The sequence below is a fragment of the Ptychodera flava genome, chromosome 14 (genome assembly GCF_041260155.1).
Source record: "Ptychodera flava strain L36383 chromosome 14, AS_Pfla_20210202, whole genome shotgun sequence".
Taxonomy (NCBI): domain Eukaryota; kingdom Metazoa; phylum Hemichordata; class Enteropneusta; family Ptychoderidae; genus Ptychodera; species Ptychodera flava.
In genome coordinates, this window is record NC_091941.1 from 17,501,209 (window position 1) to 17,525,672 (window position 24,464).

Consider the following 24,464-nt stretch of genomic DNA (forward strand, 5'->3'; position numbering starts at 1 on the left):
TTCACATCTCCTCGTCACACATAAATGCATAAAACCGCCATACATGTAAAATCTGATCGTGATGTACCGGGTATTACTTCGAGCATGACGTGGCATGATTTTTGCGGACCTTGGTGATCGAGTAGGTAGATAGTGACGGCGCCCGCACACAATGAACAAGTGATCAACGATTGCAGGACGGCACAATGCAGTGAGAGTTTGAACTTCTGTCGAAAACAGAAAGGTCGATTCAATTTATGTACATTGCTATCGTTCCATTAGATCGCCTTTAATTCGAGATTTCTGTTCATATCCTTCTCTCTCCTACACACGAAAAAAAGCCTTTGATTCGCACCAGTCTGTCACAACATTGACCTTTCTCTATGTCAAAGCGGAGCGTGTAAAGTGAGATAACATTTCGTACATATTTTACTAAGCAAACAATACATCGTTTGGTGATAAATCACTTTGGTCGATCTTTGACCGATAGAAAATCTTGCCAACCATGTTTATGTGACAGTCCAAAATGTCGACCGATGCCGTGCCATTTAGGGCTTTGGACTATGTCATTTTTGGATTGGTGCTGGCTGTGCCAGTTGTAATGGGAATGTATCAGGCATTTGCCAAAGGAGGTCAACACACGACATCTCGGTATGAACTACTTACATTCGCAATTTCTCTCTGCTATAATACAGTAAAATATGGCGACACGCTTTGAGACCAATTGTTATATACATTCTCGCATATTATCTTTATGGTGTACAGTTGTTGGTTCAATGCATCGCCGCGAATTTCTATACTCAGCCATTTTGAATCGAAAACGAGCTATTGCAGTAAATGTCAGATTTGGCACGCCGAACGAGCTTACACATCGGAGTCATAGTCATTTGACATCTTTAAGATGTTTACACTCTTGTAGGTTGTGAAAACAAGAAATAGAGTCCAATGGTCCATTTGTTTTAACTTTTGAAATGGTCTGCACTCAGTGGTTTTAATATTTATTTGATCTAGTGGCGAGGTTTCCGATGGCCTTCAGAAAAACCCAGTTCTTTCGCTTACTCCCAATTTTAAACAAGACTCTCTTGATCCCATAGTTTAACAGTAACATGGAGGTACCATGACAGTAAAGATGCATCAATTAGCAGAAACAACGGTTTATTCCTTGTACATTGATTAATTGCTTGATTGATTGACCGATTGATTGATTGATCGATTGATTGATTGATTCATTGATTGATTGATTGATGAAGGAAAGGCTCGACGGTGAATTACGTCAAAAGTCATTGTTGAGCACATCGGGATAATGAAAAATGTTCGACAGAAAAGGGGCGTGAGCTAAATCATTATTGCGAGTTGGAGTCTTATTTCAGCTCTCGCTCTAATATATGCTACCCCACAGGTGCCCGGAGTTACCTGTGTACATGCATAGGGGAGAGCAACTCCGGGCACCTGTGTGCTACCGAACAGTCAAGGAATGTATCTTTATTGTTGCTGCTACAAAAGGGCACTCAGGACTGACGATGATGCATGATGGCAATCGGTATTCGTGCGATCACAGACAAATAGAAAGGCAGACTAGCAATTGGTATTGTTCAAGGTGTTAAGCGGTTACCTAACCCCTCCATATACGCCTCGCCCCAGGTAGCTCTCGACTCTCTTTTCCGGACAGTGCCGACCATATACCCTTCGGTAGTTTCCGGATTTCTCCAATTTTTAAGTGAAAGTATGTTCGGCAAAGTTCGTGTTGTTGTTGTTGTGTGATGCTGAGCGGAATCGGCGAGCTGGCAAAAAAGGGAAAGTTTTGAGCTTCGGGGAGGTGAGTTTTACCATTTTAAAAATTCCTCTCACATTTTATGAATATATTATAAGTGTGTTTAAACCAATTTTATCGATACTGTCAGATTTTACTTAATGGTTTACAGTCAGTCATATCGCCTTTTACAAGTTCGTCATGGGAGGAAGTGTTTATTAAACTGCTAGCGTCTTATGTTTTGATTGGCGTGAAGCAGTGTTTCTGCCCTGAGAACACACAAAGTAAGTGTGGTTGCTACGCGACAGGCAGCACGATGCCATCTAGTCCTACTTTTCGCATAATCTCGTGCAATTATCAACCACGAACGAAGTCTCCAAAACGGGTAACACCTGTGAAGCTCATTGTAATATGAAAAGGTTATAGTTTATCGAGACGACCATAAAACAAATAGCGTGCCGCGTTGCTAGTCTGTCTTTTTATTTTCTGTGGTGCAATGTACACATCAAGCACTGATAGAGAAGAGTAACTAGGGTTTTGATGTACTATGTGCCCCTTGGAAAGTTTTAGTGACACTATTCTGACAATAGTTCTCTTTCCGGTTCCATGGTGCCTTGCACGCCAAGGTGACGTTTACTTCTGGGCCCAGACATTCTGCAGACGACATTTCGTGTGCTTCTTATGTAGACTTAAATATGAGGGTTTTACTATTTTCTTTAAATCGAACATTTAATTTTTCCCAGGAGGTTGCAATATGATAAAGCAATTGTGTTTGCTTCGGAAGAACAACAAATTAAATGTATGTTCGTTTGTTTGTCTGTGTGTTCGTTTTTTGTTTGTTTCATTGTGACTTATCTTGGTTTGATTTGGTTTAGTTTGTTCATATCTCGTTCTTTCTTGTTGTAGTTGTTTTGGATTAATGAGGAATTAATTTTTCCGAAGAGAGTGTAGCTCTAAATATGCTACTACCATCAACAAGCTGTATGCTTTGGGTTTTTTATTTATGTGACACATTCTTAGGCATTCTTAGGTATTCGTGATCTGGCAGTGGTGTTCAAAGACGATGCCCATGTCACACTCCCCATTGTAACTGACATGTATCCACTGCAAGCTGCGTAACCCCTGGCAAAGGCCCACATCACTGATGTTCATGCGGTGTCCTGGCCAGCTGCAAACACTGATAAAAATAAGGAATACCGAACACATGTCTTTGTGGATGAAAATGGACAACCAATCGGGTGACCGTTTAATGAAAAACTGCAACTCTTAAATACATCATGCAGGTCACTTATTGATGACAAATAAACTCATTTTACTCTAAAGGCAAGTTGTCGCTTGCATAGTCTTGTTGACCAATGAGAAGGTCAGATATGCAACTCAAGGACAGCATAAGGTCGAAGGTCAACTTCTCATCGAGTGTGTGTCATAGCTTGATTACCTGTTATTAGTCGGGTGTTCATATGAACAGCATGCCTCAGTATTCAATTGTGACAGCTTCGTTAATGGTTAACTCTTTGACTGTTTTGTAGGTGTTCGGTTAAGTTTTTCAGAATGCAGAGCCATACAGACCTGGCCATCACATCTACGGTTGTAAATTGCGTCCTATCTTCCGTATATTTGCAAAGATTGTCAGGCATTTTAGTCTGTCTGACAGTTGCTTCTCTTAAAATACATTTCTTATCTACCACTTACGGGGCTCATTTTGAAGCAAATGGAGTAAATAAAGTGTTCACTCTCTTATTCTTGAAAAAACCGTAATTTTATTTTTGACATAGATATGACAGCCATTCTGATTTCAAGTGTCAGGATATTGATTAATTTCTTTGTCTTTCACAATGACCCCTGATTTGTATTCCTGATTTCAAAACGGAATGGTTAAAACTCCTTTAATGAAAGTTTTTTCAAAAGTTTAAGTCTTCCAATGTCGAGACACGTTCTACTTCTAATTCTGGAGCCTTGATTAACTCCTTGACTGTTTTTTCTGATGCTGGTATGTTTCGATTATTCCGCAAAACATTATATGGACTCTATCAATAATCATTCATAATGTTTTTGCCAAACATAAAAACTTGAATTTAAACAATATGGTACAACTCGTTCTTGTTTTTTTCTATTCTAGCTACCTTGTAGCTGACCGTACAATGCGCGCACTGCCGGTAGCCATGTCATTCTTAGTATCCTTCATGTCACCAATCACCTTCCTGGGAAGTCCTGCTGAAGTGTACGCCAACGGTTATATGTATTCCCTAGGTATTCTGTCAGCATTTTGGGCCCTCCCTTTCTTTTCTGCCGTTCTTGTACCTGTTTACCATGGCTTAAAGCTGAATAGTTCTTATGAGGTAAGTGGACGTGTTCTATTAACAAATCATGCTTCATTGATGACGTAGAACATGGCTGTTTATTCAAGCAGGCGAAATAAGAAAGTACCTCAAAAGAAGTGATTGCACATAAGCAAATTTCAAAATTTACTGTTTGAATATTAACAGATTTTTTCAAGCATAATCCCCACTAACAACAAAAAATAAAAAACTACCTATAAGCGAACATTAATGATGTCGTTGAAATCAGTTTTTCTCGGGTAGGAAAAGGTATGATAATTATTCGTGCCAGGGTTTTTATTTGCCTGAGTGTTTGTTTGTTTGCTGTTTGTTTCTTCTGTAAGTATCTGAGTCTTCGGTTCAACAATTGGCTACGTCTGTTTGCATCTGCCCTGTTCATCTTGCGTGAAGCAATGTACATCGCTTTCTGCCTGCTTGGACCTGCACTGGCCTTCGAAGCAGGTAAGTCTTTGATCATCGATTCGTGCGCTACACTCGTCGATTTCAATCTGATAGGGTTTCTGTGCAGTATGCAAATAGTTGACTACTATTTCTTCACCTGAGTCGCAAACCAGGTATACTATCAAACCTTGTGATATTTGCCTTTCACAGATATGCATCGTTATTTGAAATAACAAAATTTATACTAGGTAAAAACCAGATCTGTTTGCTTTTAACATTTATTTCCTGCAGTAATCAACTCAGCACCTATAGGGTAGCATGTGTTCAGCACTTTAAAATTGACCCATTAAGATCTTTACAGAATCATTGTCTTTCTCCTGGCACAAATATAATACAACACACATAACCGCCCATGTTTGGCTTGACTCGGCAAGACAATGAACAAAAGCAGTTCCTTCTGTACCTTTTCTTTTTTACAGTTCAGAAATTCGAAATGTGGAAAACGACTGTTATAATTGGTATTGTTTGTACTTTCTATACAGCAATAGTAAGTAACATCACTGTACTTCCACACCTAATACATTGCCAACATTCTCAAACAAAAATCGATAGTAGACATAAATTCTCACTTTAATATGTGGAAGTATCTTTGCTTCCGTATGGTTTACAGCGATTTCATTGCAATGTATTTGAATCAGCACTGAGGCGGATGCGAATGTTAGAAGATGAAGGTTCAACAAACGTGTGTGTGTTCGTTCATAGAATGTAGTCTAGTAATACATTTATGATAGAACATAAGGTCAAGCACCTCTCTGCGTAATGACAAGGGTAACAGGTAGACATAAACCAATATTTGTTTATTATCAACACCAGAAGGATAAGGAGCATTTATCAAGTCGCTGCCTTCTGAAATCTTTCTAATTTGACTAGATTTCATTTAGAATGTGCCGTCCAAACAAAACTCCCATACTCGAGGTGGCTACAATGCAGTGAACAATAAAGAGCTCTAACAGTTTTTGTGTCACACTTACAACTGTGAGTACGCTTTATCATACAAAGTAATCTGCTAGATTTCATACAAATGCGATCGATATGGGTAGTCTTGCCATTCATAACATAATAGAAGTTCAAAGGTTTTCTGGATCTTGTAAACCTGAGAGCATTACATTTTGTTGTATTGGAAGACATGCCTCGTTTTGCACTCCAACACGTATGTCCCTTTCGAATGCAACACAGCTGACATATAATAGCACGAATGCATTTTGAATCGTCAGCACAGAGAGCTAAAGTAATATGGCGAGATATACACAAATTGGCATGTCATAACAAAAATACAAACGGACCCAAGTAGATCTCTGAAGAACTGCTGAAGGAACAGGCAACCAGTCTTGGTATTCTCCCTCAACCATTTACTCCTTGTTTTATATGTGATAGGCAATCTGATATCAAATTTAAAAGCATGCCATTGAAACCTAACAACTGTTCTTTATGCTACAATTCATCTTGATGTACTATGTTGAAGTCTGTAAACGTTTTCGTACTATATAGTTATGAAGACAATCATGTTCAAGATATACGAGCACTTGGCTAATCAACAATTAACATTCACACACATTACATGCCCAGCAAAATCCATGAAATAAAAATATGTTGGTGATCAAAGTCAAACGAATTGTGACATGTTCTCGAGAGTTTTGGGAAGGAAGGAGTGAGCACGTCCAACAGATGCTTTGTGTCTATATGTCGTGCAAAATCTGGATAACCATACTTAGTTATCAGGAAATAAGCACAACCATACTTAGTCCGTGGGCTAGAGGGGGTCTACGTGCAACCCCCCCCACACACACACACACACACACAGGATAACAAATCTGTATTTTTCAGAAGCCTTGGGATCCCTAGAATACGAAATGGAATTTTAACAGAAAAAATATAGGGATGCAATAGCTGTTATGGTCATGTTTTGAAGGGTACCGCAAAATCATGATTTTCCAACCCAAATGCATTTTCGTCAAATCTGTCTTTCTTGTAAGTCATCTGCTGAGCTTAGTTTTTAACATAACGTCACTTGTTTGGTATCATTAGAAAGGCAGTGTATTCGTTTTTAAGATGACATATTGTACTATGCAATATCATATGACCAAAAGTTACCCCATACCCCAAAGTTTAACATTGCAAATTACAGTAAATCTCAAATTCTACCAAATTTTATAGCTAGGCATAATAAAAAATGCAATGCTTTGTATGAAATCTGTTTTATTTGATACAGGGACATGTAAGAAATATCAAATAGACTTTTAACAGAAAAAATTTTGGGACTCTACAGCTGTAACAGTCATATTTTGAAGGGTACTGCAAAATAACAGTATTGCAGATTTGCATGCGTTTTTGTTGAATCTCTCTTCTTATAAGTCATCTGCTGAGCTTGTTTTTCAATATAACCTCACTTGTTAGGTATCATTAGAAAGATCATTTACTAATCTTTAAAATGACATATTGTAACATGCAATATATTGTATAATTTTCATGATATATGACCAACACTTACCCCTTAGCTAAACTGATACCTGGGTACCCTTCAAAATATGATCCAAAAGGCTACAAAATCATATTATATTCCTGTTAAACATTAATTTCATATTTGTAACATACTTTTTAACAAAAACACAGATTTCATAGATTGCATACAAGCATTGCCTTTTGTATACAAAGTTAATAAATTGTAAAAAATGGTAGAGTTTCAGATTTGCAGTAATTTGCTGTGTAAACCTTGGGGTATGGGGTAAGCTTTGGTCCTATTTCATGAAACCTAAACAAGACATTGCATATTACAATATGTCATTTTAAAAACTAGTAAATTACCTTTCTATTGATACCTAACAAGCCAGGTTATGTCAAAAATCAAGTTCAGCAGATGACTTATAAGAAGACAGATTTAACAAAAAAGCATGCGAGTTGGCAATACTGTGATTTGCGAGACTCTTCTAAATATGACTGTTACAGCTGTAGAGTCCCAATATATTTTCTATTAAAAGTCTATTTCATATTTCTGACATTCCCAGTACCAAATAAAAACGATTTCATATAAAGCATTGCCCTATTTATTATGTCTAGCTAAAAAAGGTAGAATTTGACGATAGCTACGAAAGTAATTTTCGATATAAACTTTGTGGTATGGGGTAAGTTTTCGTCATATTCCATGAAAACTATATAAGATATGGCATATAACAATATGTCATTTTAAAAACTATTAAATTACCTTGTCAATGGTACCAAACAAACATGGTTATGTAATAAAATAAGCTCAGCAGATGACCTACAATGGGACAAAATTAACAAAAACGCATATGAGTCTGCACTGCTGTGATTTTGCAGTACTCCGCAGAATATGCCTGTTACAGCCATGGAATCCCAATATTGTTTCTGTTAAAAGTCTATTTCATATTTCTGACATGTCCCTGTACCAAATAAAACAGATTTAATAGCAAAAACGGCCAGATTTTATATGTCTAGGTAAAAAAATGGTAGAATTTGATTTTAGCTATGACTGAAATTTTCAATGTAAACTTAGGGGTATGGGTTAAGTGTTGGTCTTATTTCATGAATACCATACAAGATATTGCATGTTACAATATGTCATTTTAAAAACTAGTCAATTATATTACTAATGATACCTATCAAGTGAGGTTATATTAAAAAACAAGCTCAGCAGATAACTTATAAGAAGACAGATTTAACAAAAATGCATGCAAATCTGCAACACTGTTATTTTGCGGTACCCTTGAAAATATGACTGTTACACCTGTAGAGTCAGAAAAATTTTTTCTGTTAAAAGTCTATTTGATATTTCTTTCATGTCCCTGTACCAAATAAAAAAAAAATTAATAGCAAAAACGGCAAGATTTATGTGTCAAGCTAAAATATTTGTAAAATTTGGATTTAGCTTTGACTGCAATGTTCAATGTAAACTTTGGGGTATGGGGTAAGTGTTGGTCATATATCATGAAAATTATACAATATATTGCATGTTACAATATGTCATTTTAAAGATTAGTAAATGATCTTTCTAATGATACCTAACAAGTGAGGTTATATTGAAAAACAAGCTCAGCAGATGACTTATAAGAAGAGAGATTCAACAAAAACGCATGCAAATCTGCAATACTGTTATTTTGCAGTACCCTTCAAAATATGACTGTTACAGCTGTTAAAAAATAAGCTCAGCACATGACTTACAAGAAGACAGATTTGACGAAAATGCATTTGGGTTGGAAAATCATGATTTTGCGGTACCCTTCAAAACATGACCATAACAGCTATTGCGTCCCTATATTTTTTCTGTTAAAATTCTATTTCGTATTCTAGGGATCCCAAGGCTTCTGAAAAATACAAATTTGTTATCCTGTGGGGGGTGCACGTAGACCCCCTCTAGCCCACGGCCTAATTTTAACTGGTCAATTAGGCCAAATAAAAGATATGTGTGTTTCCATTAACCCGACCTACACTATATAAAACCCTCCGACACCATTGTTTTTCGCATTTTCAAAAAATCACCGATGATTTTGTCAAGTTTTATTTCTTTTTGATGAGTAATGCCCAAGCAAAAATAAACGATAAAAAAATTCTCAATCGACATACCCTGTTTGCTGCGAGTATGTTAACTGAAATACACAATATTTTTAGCCTTCCATGAATAATACGAAGATTTTTGCACGATGTGTATGCATTATATTATTCTTATGGGCTTATCGATCTTGAATGTACGAAGAAATAGTTTCCCTCGTCTCCTTTCAGGGTGGTATCAAGGCGGTTATATGGACAGATGTTTTCCAATTTCTGGTCATTTATGGTACTCTATTAGCCATCGTCGTGATGGGTTGCCTGGAAATCGGTGGTCTAGGCTCTGTCTGGCAATACAACGCCGACCATGGACGACTAGCAACAAGGTATAACCTATTGTACCGGGCATGCGTGACTTCTGATCAAAATCTAGATAAAGTCTACAAACACTCAGGGCCCACAACTATTATTTACACGGAGCCAATGTCAAAGGGAAGTTACTGGAATATATGTTAACAGGCAAATTTGCTCACCACTTCTATCCAGACGATTTTCTGGTAAAGTAAGAGAAAAATGGTTATTGTGATGAGAATTTGTGGATTCTTTTGTGAATGTAAGCATAGTTGCCAATGCTATAATGCCGACGTTTTCCCTTGCAGCTTTTCACTCGACCCGACTACCCGACTTACTGTCCAAAACGTGATAGTTGGTAATGGAATGAACACCCTATCTGTTTATGTCAGTCAGACCGCGGTTCAAAGAATCATTGCGACGAAAACAATAAGGGAAGCACAATTGTAAGTGTTTCGGTAGGTTGTTGCAAAGGAAGTCTGTCGGATGTCATATTAGAACGTGTTATGATACATACACTCATAAGTGCACACATGTATGTATATACGTAGGTAGGTAGGTAGGTAGGTAGGTAGGTAGGTAGGTAGGTAGGTAGGTAGGTAGGTAGGTAAGAGGGTGGATGGGTGAGTGGGTGGGTTGTTGGTTGGGTGGATGGGTGGGCAGTTAGGTAGTTATGTATGTATGTATGTATGTATGTATGTATGTATGTATGTGTGCATATGAACAAAATGTCTCAAAAGCATTACAAAACTCAGCAGCATTCATGGTGACAGTGATTTTCGCTCTTGTCTTAGATCTGTACTGCTGAACATACCTTTCGAATGTTTGATTCTTTCCATGGTATATCTAACAGGATTAGTGCTGTTCGCATTTTACAATGGTAAGTTATTCTGGAAGATAGAGGCAATCAGTGATCACACTATTGCACTTCCTCCCTGTCGCTAATTTAGACATAATTATGGTCCTTTCCACTACACAACGGACACAAATTCAAACCACATATTTTCACTATGAATTTGATGTTTTCCAGCACCATCTGACAAGGATGATATGTTTTGGTTGTAGCGTTTTAAATTACAACCTTGGACTTTTTGTTTAATTTCTGCGTCTATGTTTGTTTATGCATAAATTAACGTTTTTATATTGTTGGTTAAACGGAAACCGCAAAGTGGAGCCCAGGAAAAGAGAATTAGCATTTGAGTACTCTGCGACAAACTGTCTAACCTGAAATTAGGACTAAATTTACCGCTAAAAGCCAGTATTCATTGAGTTTTCCACATTTTCAGACCAAGCGAGTCCGTTGATGCCGGCCATTAATGCAACTCTGCCGTCCGGTGAGTATGTAAAAGACACGAAAGACTTACTTATTACGGATTGTTTTGTCCTGATTAGGCTTGAGAGAGTCCGCTGTGCGTTTTACACAACCGGTTTGCGATAACGACCGAGACGTTTTGAAAGAGAAATTCACGGGACCATGTTTTCTTCTTTGTCCACATATTTTACATGTATCACTGTATCACGAGCTAACAAAACCTTCAAATTGTTTTGTCGTTTGAAACTAGAAAGTTGTTGACTGACACAATATGTGCTTAAATTAGGATGTCTAAGTGTTATTTTAAAGGCACCCTATATCTCGACTAGACCATGTGTTTGACTAAACCCATTCGTTTTCAGAATTTCCATCGCAACTGGTTGGCGACAGTTTGAAATCCCGCTACACGCCGCCATACAGCTCTTCGGATCAGGTAAAGCTCTACTCAACTATTACTCATAAAATCGTCAAAGTTTCTTCTGTGTCTATTTCCATTTTTGCTACCTTTGCATCAGTTAATTGAGAAGTGCCTCAACACTCCTGGTCGAAACACCTTATCTAAAATTGCCCCGCGATAGGGGAAGTATTTTCGCAATGCTATAAGTCAATCATGTGATTCATGTGTCTGCATAATACCTCACGTGTTATCCAGTTACTGTGGTTGCGTGCACTGATATTACCCTGTCGCACGCACTAGTAATGATATTGCCCGCTACCGCAATCTGGAATACCACGCGTCGTCTCTGCACGTACCACAGCATCGTGTAAATTCGCTGGGTATTTCGTGTATAGAAACGGCTTCGAAAAGCTACAAAAAGTTAGGTCGATTTGAAGTAGAGGACATTTGGTACATTACATTGCATAAAAACATGATAATACTTACCGTATTAGCATGGATTAATGTCTGTATTATAGCTGAAGAGTGCATATACAGATGAATACAGTCAGGAATCCATTTTTTGTATTCAGCAAGCCTGTATTTATGTGGATTCATGTGAATTCACGTGTATTATACTATAATACAGACAACTCATTAATGTGAATTTATCTGACAGTGTATTATTCCGTTTTCATGCAGTGAATTAATTAAATTAAACGATTACACAATTTCTCTGTTTTAGACGTAATTGAAAGTTGACCTTCAACTTCATGTAGTCTTGCGATGTAATAAAATAAATAACATAAAATAAAAATAACACTCTAGGAAGGGTACTAAGTAAGGTAACAATTGTCGCCCGTCCGAGGGATGGTGCTCATGACGGTAATATTTTTGATGCCCGAGCCGAGCCGAAGGCTCTCCACCATCCCTCGGGCGGGCAACAAATCGTGATCGTACCCTTCCTAGTATCGGAGGAACTATCGGAGGATAAAGACTTTCTTATTCGTCTCTATAATGTCATCTTGCAAGACGAGACTCATGAGATTACCACCGGTTTGCGGCAGAGAGTACGGGTCGACACTATTAAAATCACTCGATTATTAAAAAACGATGTTATCTGGCAAGTTGCACAATACTGGACGGCATGATGACAATCGTTACCTTTTGAGTCTGACCAATTCTCTCTGACAACATTCACTATGATATATGGAAGAATAGGGATATCCTCAATCCGACCATAACATAACTCTTGCAGATGACGTTATTTCTCAGTAAAACGTCTACATACCCAGAACCAACCCCCACTTTCATATTGTGTCTTCTCTCTCTTTTCGATGTCTGTTTTACGATATCGTTCGTGAAAAGAGAATTGAAAATGACAAGGCCGCTACCATGATTTTATGGTCATTACATAGATGTCACCAGAATCTTTTTTTTATTCAAAGTCTCTTCCCATCTATGTCAGCTTTCGGGGTTAAGATACTTCTTGAGAAACTTATCTTTTGAGACAACCCTAACATTTATACACAGGTGTATATTTTGGAACTCTACATTCGCCTTGCTACGTATTTTTTTAGATATTGGTGTTTTTCGTCAGTTCCCAATTTGGTGATATTCCTGGAATACAAGGTCTTTTCATGGCGTGCTTAACAGCTGGATCCCTAAGGTAAGTATCACACAAGACAAATGATCGATGAACGTTGAAATGAACATACATACATACATACATACATACATACATACATACATACATACATACATACATACATACATACATACATACATACATACATACATACATACATACATACATGCATGCATGAAACATTCTTATTCAAGCCTTTATTATTAGCTATGCATTGAAAACCAACGAAATGTAAATGATAACATTTTGCTAAATACTTCCAAGACTTAGCCTAGGAACTAACGGGTGCCTTCAGACTGCTCAATAACATTTACCTTGTCGGCGTTGTGATTAAAATATTGATAAATTTAAACTTGAAATTAACTAGTATTAAGGCATGATAATGCAATGATAATACATAATGATAATACATTCCTAGACCTCTGCTTGTTTTGTGTGGTTCTTGCATCATGCATGGTCATTGGAGCCATACAGCGATGAACCAAATGATATATAATACATTATTACACCTCACGTATTATTCAGGTACTGTGATTGGCTGAGCCTCACTCACGTGATATAGAACAAAAAGTGATAGAACATGGCACAGGTGATATAGCCCTGTCGCGTGCGCTGATATAGCCCTGTCGCGTGCAGTGATATAGCCCGCTACCACGTTCTGGAATACCGCGCGTCCTTTCTGCGCGTACCACATCATCGCGTACATTTGCTTGGTATTTTCTGTGAAGCAATGGCTTTTGAAAAGGTACAAGAAATTAGCTTGACCTGAAGTACACGACGTTTAGTACATTAAACGAGAAAAGCTTGAACAACACTGTCTTCGTTTTTAGACGTTAATTCAACTTCATGTAGCATTGCGATCGAGGAACAAATCGAACGTTTCACTGTGGCGAGTCTCGATCGACACTTGACTGCATTCTGAGCAAAGTTTCGAAAACAAGTGTCTGTTCGGTGTAATAAAATTAATAACACACGCTAGCACGGGCAAGATCACGATTTGTTGCCAGCCCTCGGGCTGGTGCTCATGACGGTAATATTGATGATACCGCCATGAGCACCATCCCTTGGGCGGGCAACAAATCGTGATCGTGCCCTTGCTGGCGTGTGTTATTATTTAATTAAACGATATACTTGTATTCCATACAAGAACTGAAGACAGAGGTGATAAGTGGACACTTGGTTATAATAATAACTTACTTTTTACTGAGAATGGCGAAACCGTCAGTTGCTTATCAATTTCAAATTCCTTACTAAAATACTAAAAATTGATTTTTCTGCCTACTCTAGCTCAATATCCTCAAGTATTAATGCTATCACAGCCGCGACATTACAAGATTTCATAAAGCCTTTCCGTGGATGGAGAGCGCGTGTTGGCGGACACTCCGTACGTGAGAATGACAAGCGGGATACTTTATTGTCAAAATGTCTTGGTAAGTAAATGCACAGTGACACAGTGTTTCACATGTCCAAGTCGTTAACTACGGTCAGCCATATGCATTTTACACAGTATAATATGTATGTATGTATGTATGTATGTATGTATGTATGTATGTATGTATGTATGTATGTATGTATGTATGTATGTATGTATGTATGTATGTATGTGTGTGTATGTGTGTATGTATGTATGTATGTATGTATGTATGTATGTATGTATGTATGTATGTATGTATGTATGTATGTATGCGTATGTTTTTATGTGCTTGTTATATGTGCATGTGTTCGTGTATGCAGTTGTGTCTGCATGCATGCATGCATAATGTCAACCCAAGGGACCGTTCAGTTTTTACGGCCTGGGGGGGCCGGCAAAATCCAGGGGGGGTCATCATAATTTTGGAATCCCGAAGGGGGGGTCATCACTTTTTCACTGGTAGGAAAGGGGGGGTCACCACATTTTCAAAAACATAATACCTACAATAAAGTTCACTTTATGCCATGGCCATGATCGACCCTCTTTACCGGCGGGCCGCCTTCGGCGGCCCACTACAATAATATACTTTAAGTATTACCCATGACCCTCTTAACGGGCAGACGCCTTTGGCGGCCAACTCCAATTAGGTTTACTTCATGCAATGGCCATGGTCGACCCTCTTTATAGGCGGGCCGCCTGCGGCGGCCCACTACAATAAATTGACTTTATTGTAATACCCCATGACCATCTTTACGGCCGGACGCCTTCAGCGGCCCTGTTCAGTAAAGTTTACTTCGTGCAATGGCCATGATCGACCCTCTTTTTACCAGCGGGCCACCTTTGGTTACCCACTAGAATAAAGTTGACATTACGTAATGGCCCATGACCCTCTTAACCGGAGGGCTGCCTATGGCGAACCACTCCAATAAAGTTTACTTTATAAAATGTCCATGGACATAAGTTGTCTATGGAAATGAAGTTAAAAATTGCCTTACAGTCGTCCTTATTAAAAGACGTTTGCATGGATGTGGCTGAGAAGTTTGTGCACTGGCATCTCTGCTACACGAATAAAGTGCGCCGCGTACCGGAGTTCAAATGCAAACCGTACGGGTAAATTTGACATATGGGTTTTGGTTATTTTTCTGCGGGGGGGGGGGGGGGGATCATCAAATTTTTTCGTCTGACAAAGGGGGGGGTCATCATTTTTTTCGAGAAAATGCAGGGGGGGTCTATATTTTTTGAACACCGGCGACAAGATTTTGCCGGCCCCCCCCCCCCCCCCCGCCGTAAAAACTGAACGGTCCCCAATGAACATACTTTTACCATAGTGTTTATACTCATGGTTTAAATCAATGTTAACATATAAAGTTTGAATTTTCCGACAAGCCCAACAGCAAAGAAGACGTAAAAGTGCTTGTACACTTTGTTAATTCACACTACATGTCTTTGAAAACTACAGTAAACGTAAACAGTGATAGTAACGCCAAGGATTAGCATGCATACACAACCTCGCCGAGGGGCTTTGTTATTTTTATTCACAAATTTATCATTTTTCATGCAGAACTTTAATAAGTATGAATATCGACATCTAGCGAGAAATAAGACAGAGAAGCACGTGCTTTTGGTGTGTATATGTTCAGAAATTTAGACATGAGAGACAGTAACAGCGACAGAAAGACAGAGAAACAGAAGGACGGAAAGGCACAGATGCAGATAGGGGTTGTGCTTCTGTGAAGCCATTAGATTGACCTATGGGTTCACAGTCGGCCAGTATTGCCCGGTCCTGAATTCACTGTCTATTTTATTCATTTTGCTTCAGCATGTGTATACGGTTCATGCGGCATAGGTCTCGCCTTTGTAGCTGCCTCTATGGGTACCTTTGTCAGCATGGCAAACTTGGTTATCGGAATCGTCGCAGGACCAGTGACGGGACTGTTTTTGACAGGTGTGCTGTACAGAAGAGCGAATGGCAAGTGAGTAAATCTCTCGCATGGAAGACAGAAAATGTGTTAGATAACAGGGAAGTTAGAATGGACTAATAAATGTGTTCAATCATGTAAATCCAAAAAATGAATAATTTACCATGGACTGTTCTCACACTAGTCTGTCTTTCCAGACCTCGTTGGCTTCGCTTACGCAATTTAAACCATTAAAGTAAAGTGCGACGCTGGCGTTCATCACTCTCCAATGCTTGCGGCGCAGTTTTCTACGATTATTATGCAAGGGCGAAGCGACCGGGTCTGGAAGTCGAGACTACCCTCACATCTGATGCGGTACATCAAAATATCATTCGATCATTTTCTCTACTGTGGAGAATTTATATTGCATGACTTCAGTTAATTCCTTTTTTGTTTCTTATGCGAAAAATTGTAAATTTCATACAGTCGTACATACAGTCGTACATACAGTCGTACAAATATACAGTCGTACAAATATACTGTCATACCGATAGACGGGTGGGTGAACGAAAGAACGGATAGAGAGACAGGTGTAAGTACATGTACAGTACTGTAAGTACGTTACGTAGCTTTGCATATTCCCGAATTAAAAGGCTTACTTTTTAACATTTGATTTACTACGTGTATTTTCAACAGAGGAATGCTGACTGGGCTAATAATTGGGTTTTCAATTGGTATTTGGATATCAGTCGGTGGTATGGTGTACCAGAACGAAATTGACTCGGTTTCAGCTGTATATCGGGTAAAACAGCCAATATTACAAACATTTATACAGTAAATTTGAATTGACAATGGTTTGACTAAATTATTTTGTTAACTCTACGATGCACATGAATAGCCCTGAAAGTTAATGTCTCGACTAAGTGTCTTCCTACTTTGACATAGGCCGAGGGCCAAAACAAATTAACAATTTTAATAATATGTAAACCGTTGTCAGAACTGCGCCTGTGCGAGTTTCTTGTTTACAAACAATATATTTCGTGCGTGATATCAAGATGCACCTCATCATCATAGCTGCAACATTTAAATTATACGATGTAGATTATTACAGACATGTTTTAACTTGATCAATCACAATCGTACTATTGGATACAGTGTTAACATTGGTCGTATGGGTCCCATACGACCTTTGAGTGCAGTTCCGACGACTGTATCTCTTTAACTTCCCATTCTTATTTTTGGCATTTAAGGGAGCCGTTATTATTTACGGCATCGGTGGTCGGAGGAATGTGAGGGGCGATCACTCAAAAAATTGAAAACTTCAGGGGGGTTGCTCAAAATGTGGAAAGGAAGAAGAGGATTACTAAATTGTTAGTGCGAAATAAAGTAAAACACTCTCCGATTGCACCCTTGCAAACATCAATTTCTGAAACTTCGATGCGAGAGGGTACCACCCCTCTCGTGCTCTCTGCCTTGGGGTGTTCCAACAGTTATACTAGTTAAAGACAAATTGAAAATACCTCTCAGATTGCACCAGACTGCACCATCGCACACATCAGTATCTCATTTTTTTCACAGGATCTAGGATAAAACTGACCTGTTGTGAATTCATCATTTATTATCACAGACACGTATATTTCAATTGATTTCAGTTCATAACCATTTTGACAATCAACCATACCGTATTCAGGCTTTTCGTTAGCAGCTGGCAGCTGGAGACATGACACAAGAAGGTCAAGTTTTCCATTCCTGCATATTCTTTGATCTTCAATCTCTGGCAAACTTAGAACTGTTTTCTACAAAATATATTGTCATCGTTTGGTTGTTGAATATTGTGATTCAAACACTGATCATGCAAAAATGTGATAAAAATATCAGTGTTTAATGTCATTTTCAAATAATTTTACCGAGTGCAAAATAAATTGAAACATCCCTCTCAGATAGCACCACGACTGCACCATTGCATACATCAATTTTTCAAAATTTTCCACATGCACAAGATAAGGGACAGCCCCCTCCGACCGTTTCCTCCTCTGCCTCTAGCGTGTCCCCCCCCCCCATACTTTCAAATTCTGCCCAGTCAGATATCCTAGTGAAAACCCTGTCATGATATCCATTAAAATTAAACGATACTGTATGATTGGATACTAGTCATAGCGTGAGCTTTTACATCTGTATTTTCTGGTCACTTTGAATTTCACTTTGTTGGCTTCACATTTTTTAACGGTCGTGAGATAACTGATAATATTCTAGCAGGGTACATCAGGATTTGAAAGGTCCTTACTATTGCTGTATTTTAGTAAATTTTACAATAACTTTACTACGTTGGGGTAGGTCAAAATTTCTGAGTTAGAGGGGGTTACTCAAATTCATCATGGTTTGCAAGGGGTGTACTCGAAATTTCGGTGTTACCGATGACATTCCCCCACCCCCCTCCGTCCGGGCGTAAATAATGACGGCTCCCTAATTGTAAACAGTTGTCGTTCATGTGGTACAGTTTAGTGACATGAATAGCCCTTAAAGTTTGTTTCGAATGTCTTCTTACTTTGACATAATTTGACACGGGGCAAAACAACTTAAAATATAATGACGTGTTTAACTTCTCATAGTTTGTCTTTTACATTTATTTGTAAACAGTTGTCGTTCATGTGGTACAGTTCAATGACTTGTCTAACCACTATGGTCGTCGGAATCATCTGCAGCGAAGTTGTCCGGTTGATATCTCTGGAGGAAAGAAGAAAAGTGGTTGACCCGATGTTACTCGCCACATTCCTGAGGTAATTATATTTCCATGTTAATGGGACATGCATTGTCAAAGGACAGAAACTTGCACCTACTGACTTTATGGTAGTTTAGTGATTTTTTTTCGTTTCAGAGAAAAGTTGATGATTGCTCGGGATATCCTACAAAGTCTAAGTCTGTTTACTTAGTAAATCAAACATTTCAACTGTAAATTAGTATGAGGCTGCTCTTTATCATCGCGATGCAGTAAGTGAGATGTGAAGCGTCAGATTGGTTCAATGAAATGCATGCAGAGTATACCTGTTCTGACCTCATTAGGTTCCATCATAAACTTTCATCTTTACGTTTCTCTATTTATTTTAACAGATCTAAAACCAAGTAAAGCCGTTCGTCATATATCCAAAACTGAGTAAAGCTGTTTTTCCCCCACATCTTTCTTCTATGAAATAACGTAAGAAATTGAAAGGAATGGAGTGGTTATAAATATCCAGAAGAGTGTATTGTGTATCCATTTTGAAAACAATCGCAACGCTTGATTTGATCATATATCTGGCAAGAATTTTGATTGTCTTGATTAGGAGCATGACTGGAAGCCAACATATGGTGATCCAGGGTCTGTGAGCGTCATGTTTGCCGCGACCTGTAAATTTTCTATTCCAGTTGTCCAAATGTGTGACAGGGAATATAGATTGCGGGAATTGATAACTCTTCGATTGCCACCGAATATTGTATGGATTTGCTCACACTTGGACCACCCCTCCTTTACGTTTGCGACTGACGAGTAGAACATGAACACTGAGAAGCTCTTACTGTGGCACCTGCGCCTTGTAGGATCAGGGATGTTGAAGTTCTCCTTTCTATATTCACCTAAAAACCAAGTCACGACGTGAACTATAAAAGTTTGGTAACATACCCTGTCTATGCAATTTATATAAATTCTGCTGTTCTTTAAGAGTAAATTTGAGTTCGCAAAAATCACCAGTATTCTGTCTTTACGGACAGAAGTAATATTATGTGGTACCTCCAACTACAAGTCCTGGATTTGCAATTGTCAAAAATGGGCTCTGTCAGAAGACACAAGCCAACGATAGAGTATTGCAATAATCTGATGTAAATGCTTTGTAAATACAAGAAAACAACTGTGACTCGACAGCTTCGTTCTACTAGTCGTGCTTTTGTGTATGCAATATTACTACTATATTACAACTAGTGTATTAAGTATTCCAAGTAGCGACACGGTTTATGCTCACTTCATTTCGTATACTGTACAGGGCGCCCTCGAACGATAGAGTTTGCCCTTTGAGTTAACTGGCCCTCTTTGCCATAAAAATATGGAAGAGTTAATGCCAGCCCCGAAGTGACAACTCGAGAACTAAACGTTCACAGTTTCTCATAAATTCAAATTTCAATACCTTTAGGTCGGTGCCCCATGATTTACAACTTCAACTTAATTACGACGTGTCGAAACAATGCCTTCTTAGGCCAAAAATAAATAAATTGTGCTGTTCCGATAACATGATTTTCAAAAATAGGGAAGGTAGGTGGGCAGGAATTTTTTTTTCCAAAATATTTTTTATTTTTAAATATGCATTTTTAGGGGTTCAGGGCGGTCAAACATTGGCCACAACATTTCCAGAAAAATGTATCATACATATAAAAGGGAAAAACATAAAAGACATCCTCGTTGAAGCAAAAATCACATGCCAAGTAACGAACCCGTGATTTTATGGGTTTTTTCCTTCCGTGTTTACGTAGCTCTAAAAAGTTTTTGGGTCAGCAGGCAAAAAATAGGTCATGTTATCGGAACAGCACAATTTTTTTATTTGGCCTTATATGTGTATACAGTCTGAGAAATTTTGGCAGCGCGTAGAAACGAAGGTACGCAATCTCTCAGCCCAAAAAGACTAAATTGCTAGTAAGCACTGGTAAAACCAAGCAATTCCTACACATATTTTCAAACATGAACGACTTGAATGTGAACTTCATATTTGTTCTCGGTTTATGCTCATTGTTTACTTCCAGGTGTATGTTCATCCAGCGTTCAGCTTATCATCATGGCCTATTTGTAGCGTGGTATTGTAACTTTGCCAAAGATGAAATTAAGTCCTTACATCTATTTTGTCATCAAAATTGGAGTAAAACGCATAGAACATGAGAGATGTGCTGAATATCTGGTTTTAGATATGCTATTATCGGCTACACTGCACGCAAATATAATCTGAGGATAAGCGTTTCCACCGTACCAGGTATTCACCCAACTGTCCTAGCTTCTTTGTTATCCCTGCACTGAAAATTTCCTAGGCTCCAAAAATCATATCAATCATGGATACCTTTTGAAAACAAAGCAAGGTCAATTTTCTTTCAATACCTGTAACTGATTTTTTCCTGTTTTTCTTTAAAAGACGTACAACAGTTACCGAATCAGACACGATATCGTCATCCCTGCAATCACTACATCTTGCAAATAATACCGAAATCTTCCATTGCATATCTGGCAGAATCGTCTGGCGTGTACACTACTCAAAACTAATGCGTATGTTTACTCTTTCAAACCAAGAACAGCACCCTATAATTTCTACCCCAGGGAGACTCGCTCCCGGGGGATCGTCTTTTCTGAAGATTTTTGCAAATAATCTGGTATTCACGAGATCTTGCTGAATGTATCGCCCTGATTTTTCTCCGTCAGCAAATTGATTGCATCATAGATACATTTACGTTTTCATAACATTGTCATCAGCATAACCAGGATCCATGCGGTCCCTCTGTGGAAGGACTGTGACACATATCAAGTAGGGGGATTAAGACCAGATTGTTAGAATATTTGAATTTGGCGGCATAAAACTATCCCGTTTTTTTATCGTTAATCTGTGAGTTGGTTGGTTTCTTTGATGAGGGTTTCCCGACTACTACAGTATCGGGGCTCGAGAATAATAACACGGAGAAGTGCGTCTTTTGTTTTAAATATTTTATTGTCCAGACAGGTTTACATCCGGGGAAATGACCTTTAATAGCTATTATCATTCAACGTTCCGCTATATCCTTACAGCGTTCAGAGATTCAGAGAAATTCTCGAGTTTGCAAACTCTCAATGTGTTCTCGCGATCTCAACGGATGCGTATATCCACAATTTACACGCAAAAGATGTTGTTATAGGAAAGCAGAACGAGTCTTTTTTAGTTTCGAAGTCTTCCAAGTATCATATAGAGATTGATGTCAGTTTTCGATGTTGTTGAAGGGCGCCCTCGTTGACATAACTTGTCGCATGATTCGTCAACATGTGTTCCGCGGTTCACCTGCAAGAATTCGAGCTCATCTACGCTCTGTGAGGTAGATTCATGTAAAAGTTATTCAAACAGCGTTCGAGGTCACTTCTTTTACACCCGTATTTGTTCATTAGCTTCGAGCTGAATGAATTATTTTTGCTACATCATCATGATGTAGGTAGGCAAGTATCAAACAAAACACCCACGCATGCGTATTCGGTTTTCCTTAATGTAACTACGTCAAGAAAGGGTCCGAATTTTGCTGAACTCAGACTAGTAAAAATGAGAAAGTGGAGAATGACAAGAGGGAAACAGAGAGGTCAAGTGAACGTACAGAGGTGATGATTTCAACTCTCAATGAAGAACTACTGCAGATGAAGATGGTGGACAGGAAAGACCATTTCGATGAGGAATTTACAGAACAGCGATGACAGAGCGATGAATGATGGAAGCGATGCAGGGCGGGAAATTTACTGCCACATCAAATATGCACCCAGAGATGTAACCATCACTGCGATTGACGCTGATGTTCCTGTGAGTGGGAAAATAGAAAAATCGATGTGAGGTCGGCTAGCCATTATCATTACTATGATCGCGTTTGCAATGTTACCTACAGTTAGCAAGGTCTGTTTTTTTTTCTTCTCAATTCGATAGGAACGGAACTGTACAAGGGGGCGTAGAAAGAACGAGAAAGGAGCAAGCACCGAGACAAGGCAAAATTTACTATGATTTTATGGATTTGTTTTTGAGATAGCGGCCGGGGTGATTAGACGGAAATTGTGAACTTATGAACAACTGATTTCCACCCATTTCATCATGGCGTCTATCCTTCACCAGTACTTCACGCTTTCATACTCTAAGGTTTACCTGAGGGCAACTGGTTGTTTGTAACGTCCCGCTGGTACGCCATTTCATGGACAATAGCTTAAAGCGCACTCTTTATCATCGATAATGCTGTGCTTTCTTTATAAGGGCGTTATTATGAACCGTCCAGCTCACTAGTCTTGAAACTCGTTTCATTTTCTCAATCACTTTGCCCGTCGTCAGTTACAGAACAAGCCCTTTACTGTTCATCAACGTCAAAAAATTCCCTCGGTACGTTCGACGCCATGACGTGAGTATGCTGACTGTTCGGGATCACTTTTAATAAAAAACATACCTGCTGCTGCTCCAGGAGTGGTCTCTGCTGCGGCTTGTGTGCTGGGTTCGGCGGCCGCTGTCTGTGGTGAGCCAGGTTCCGCAGTTGAAGCCGCGGCTGCAGCGGTCGACTGAGCAGCTGTGATTAAAATATACATGAAACGCGTTCATTAGTTTGATCGAGTTTAACCACTATGTGTGCATTTGAGTGAATTTCAAAATAATGTTTTCTGTGCCTGCGTACGTGCATACATATGCTTGCTTGTGGTTACTTTCAGGTTCAAGTTACTAATGTAGTCTCGTTTCCTTTCTGTTTCTATTTGTGTGTTTCTTTGCTTTTTTTGTTTTCCATCAACCGCAAGAGCAAAACAACTTTTGTCTTTGGGACTTGTACGACTTCGTTATCGTGATAAAAGTGACATTTTCATTTTTTTTATGACAAGCCCCATTATGATAAAATGATTCGATCGCAGAAAACCAATATGGTTAAAATTGCATTTAGATAGCTCCAACTCGCAATTGAACGAAATCGTGTAGTTTTGCGACGGAAATCAGTATTCACAGAAGTACAAACGGTTAAATTTGACCACTAGTGAACTTGGTCTTGCACTGTTTGAAGACAAACTCGTTGAGAGAAGTGGAGACTCTCTCTCTCTCTCTCTCTCTCTCTCTCTCTCTCTCTCTCTCTCTCTCTCTCACAATCAATCAAAACATGCACAAATCATTATACAACTGATATCAAAGTATATTTACCTGCTAACACGAGAAGAACAGCCAGAACGGCGAACAAAACCATCTGTAAAAGATGAACACACTACATTTCTGAGAATACCAAGACAATGGAGGTCATGCATACACTGGGAGGAACGCACATTGTGATTGGTTGTATCAACCTTGTGTTACTTGAACGGCAATGATAGGACAATGATAGACTCTGATACTAAAGGAAAATCGTAGTTAAGATAAAAAAAGATCTGCCCCGCAGGGGTGTGTTATAAATATTTTCAACGCAATGTTTCAATAACATTTTTGCTTTATGTATTGACTTCATATTTTACTTCACTTGTCTTCAGAGAGTTCCCATGGAACTCGTGAAGGTTCCGCAATCTTTTCGATGTCAATTTCAAGCTTCGAGCATCGAGTACGTATACCAAGGAGAGTTACCTCTTCGTTGGTATACTGAGAAGTGTCACTTTCCACTCGTGATTTTACTTCTTTGAGTGACTTTGATGACGTTGGCCATCATTTCATCGTCATTGTCAGGGGTCAGGAATATGGCAGACGTATTTTAAAGTAGGCTGTGACTTGACGACCAGG

At 38.8% G+C, this 24,464-nt stretch overlaps 1 protein-coding gene across 1 annotated transcript; it reads left to right on the plus strand.

The window, feature by feature from the left end:
* Nucleotides 1-465: 465 nt before the first annotated feature.
* On the plus strand, nt 466-19,896 carry LOC139149577 (sodium-dependent multivitamin transporter-like). Its single transcript, XM_070721399.1, has 15 exons — nt 466-630; nt 3,849-4,068; nt 4,392-4,509; nt 4,929-4,996; nt 9,244-9,395; nt 9,669-9,806; nt 10,155-10,240; nt 10,647-10,694; nt 11,035-11,105; nt 12,629-12,717; nt 13,984-14,126; nt 15,927-16,080; nt 16,702-16,807; nt 18,643-18,782; nt 19,114-19,896. The coding sequence occupies exons 1-15, from the start codon at nt 506-508 to the stop codon at nt 19,127-19,129; spliced, it is 1,674 nt and encodes a 557-aa protein (XP_070577500.1). The 5' UTR covers nt 466-505; the 3' UTR covers nt 19,130-19,896.
* Nucleotides 19,897-24,464: the final 4,568 nt, after the last annotated feature.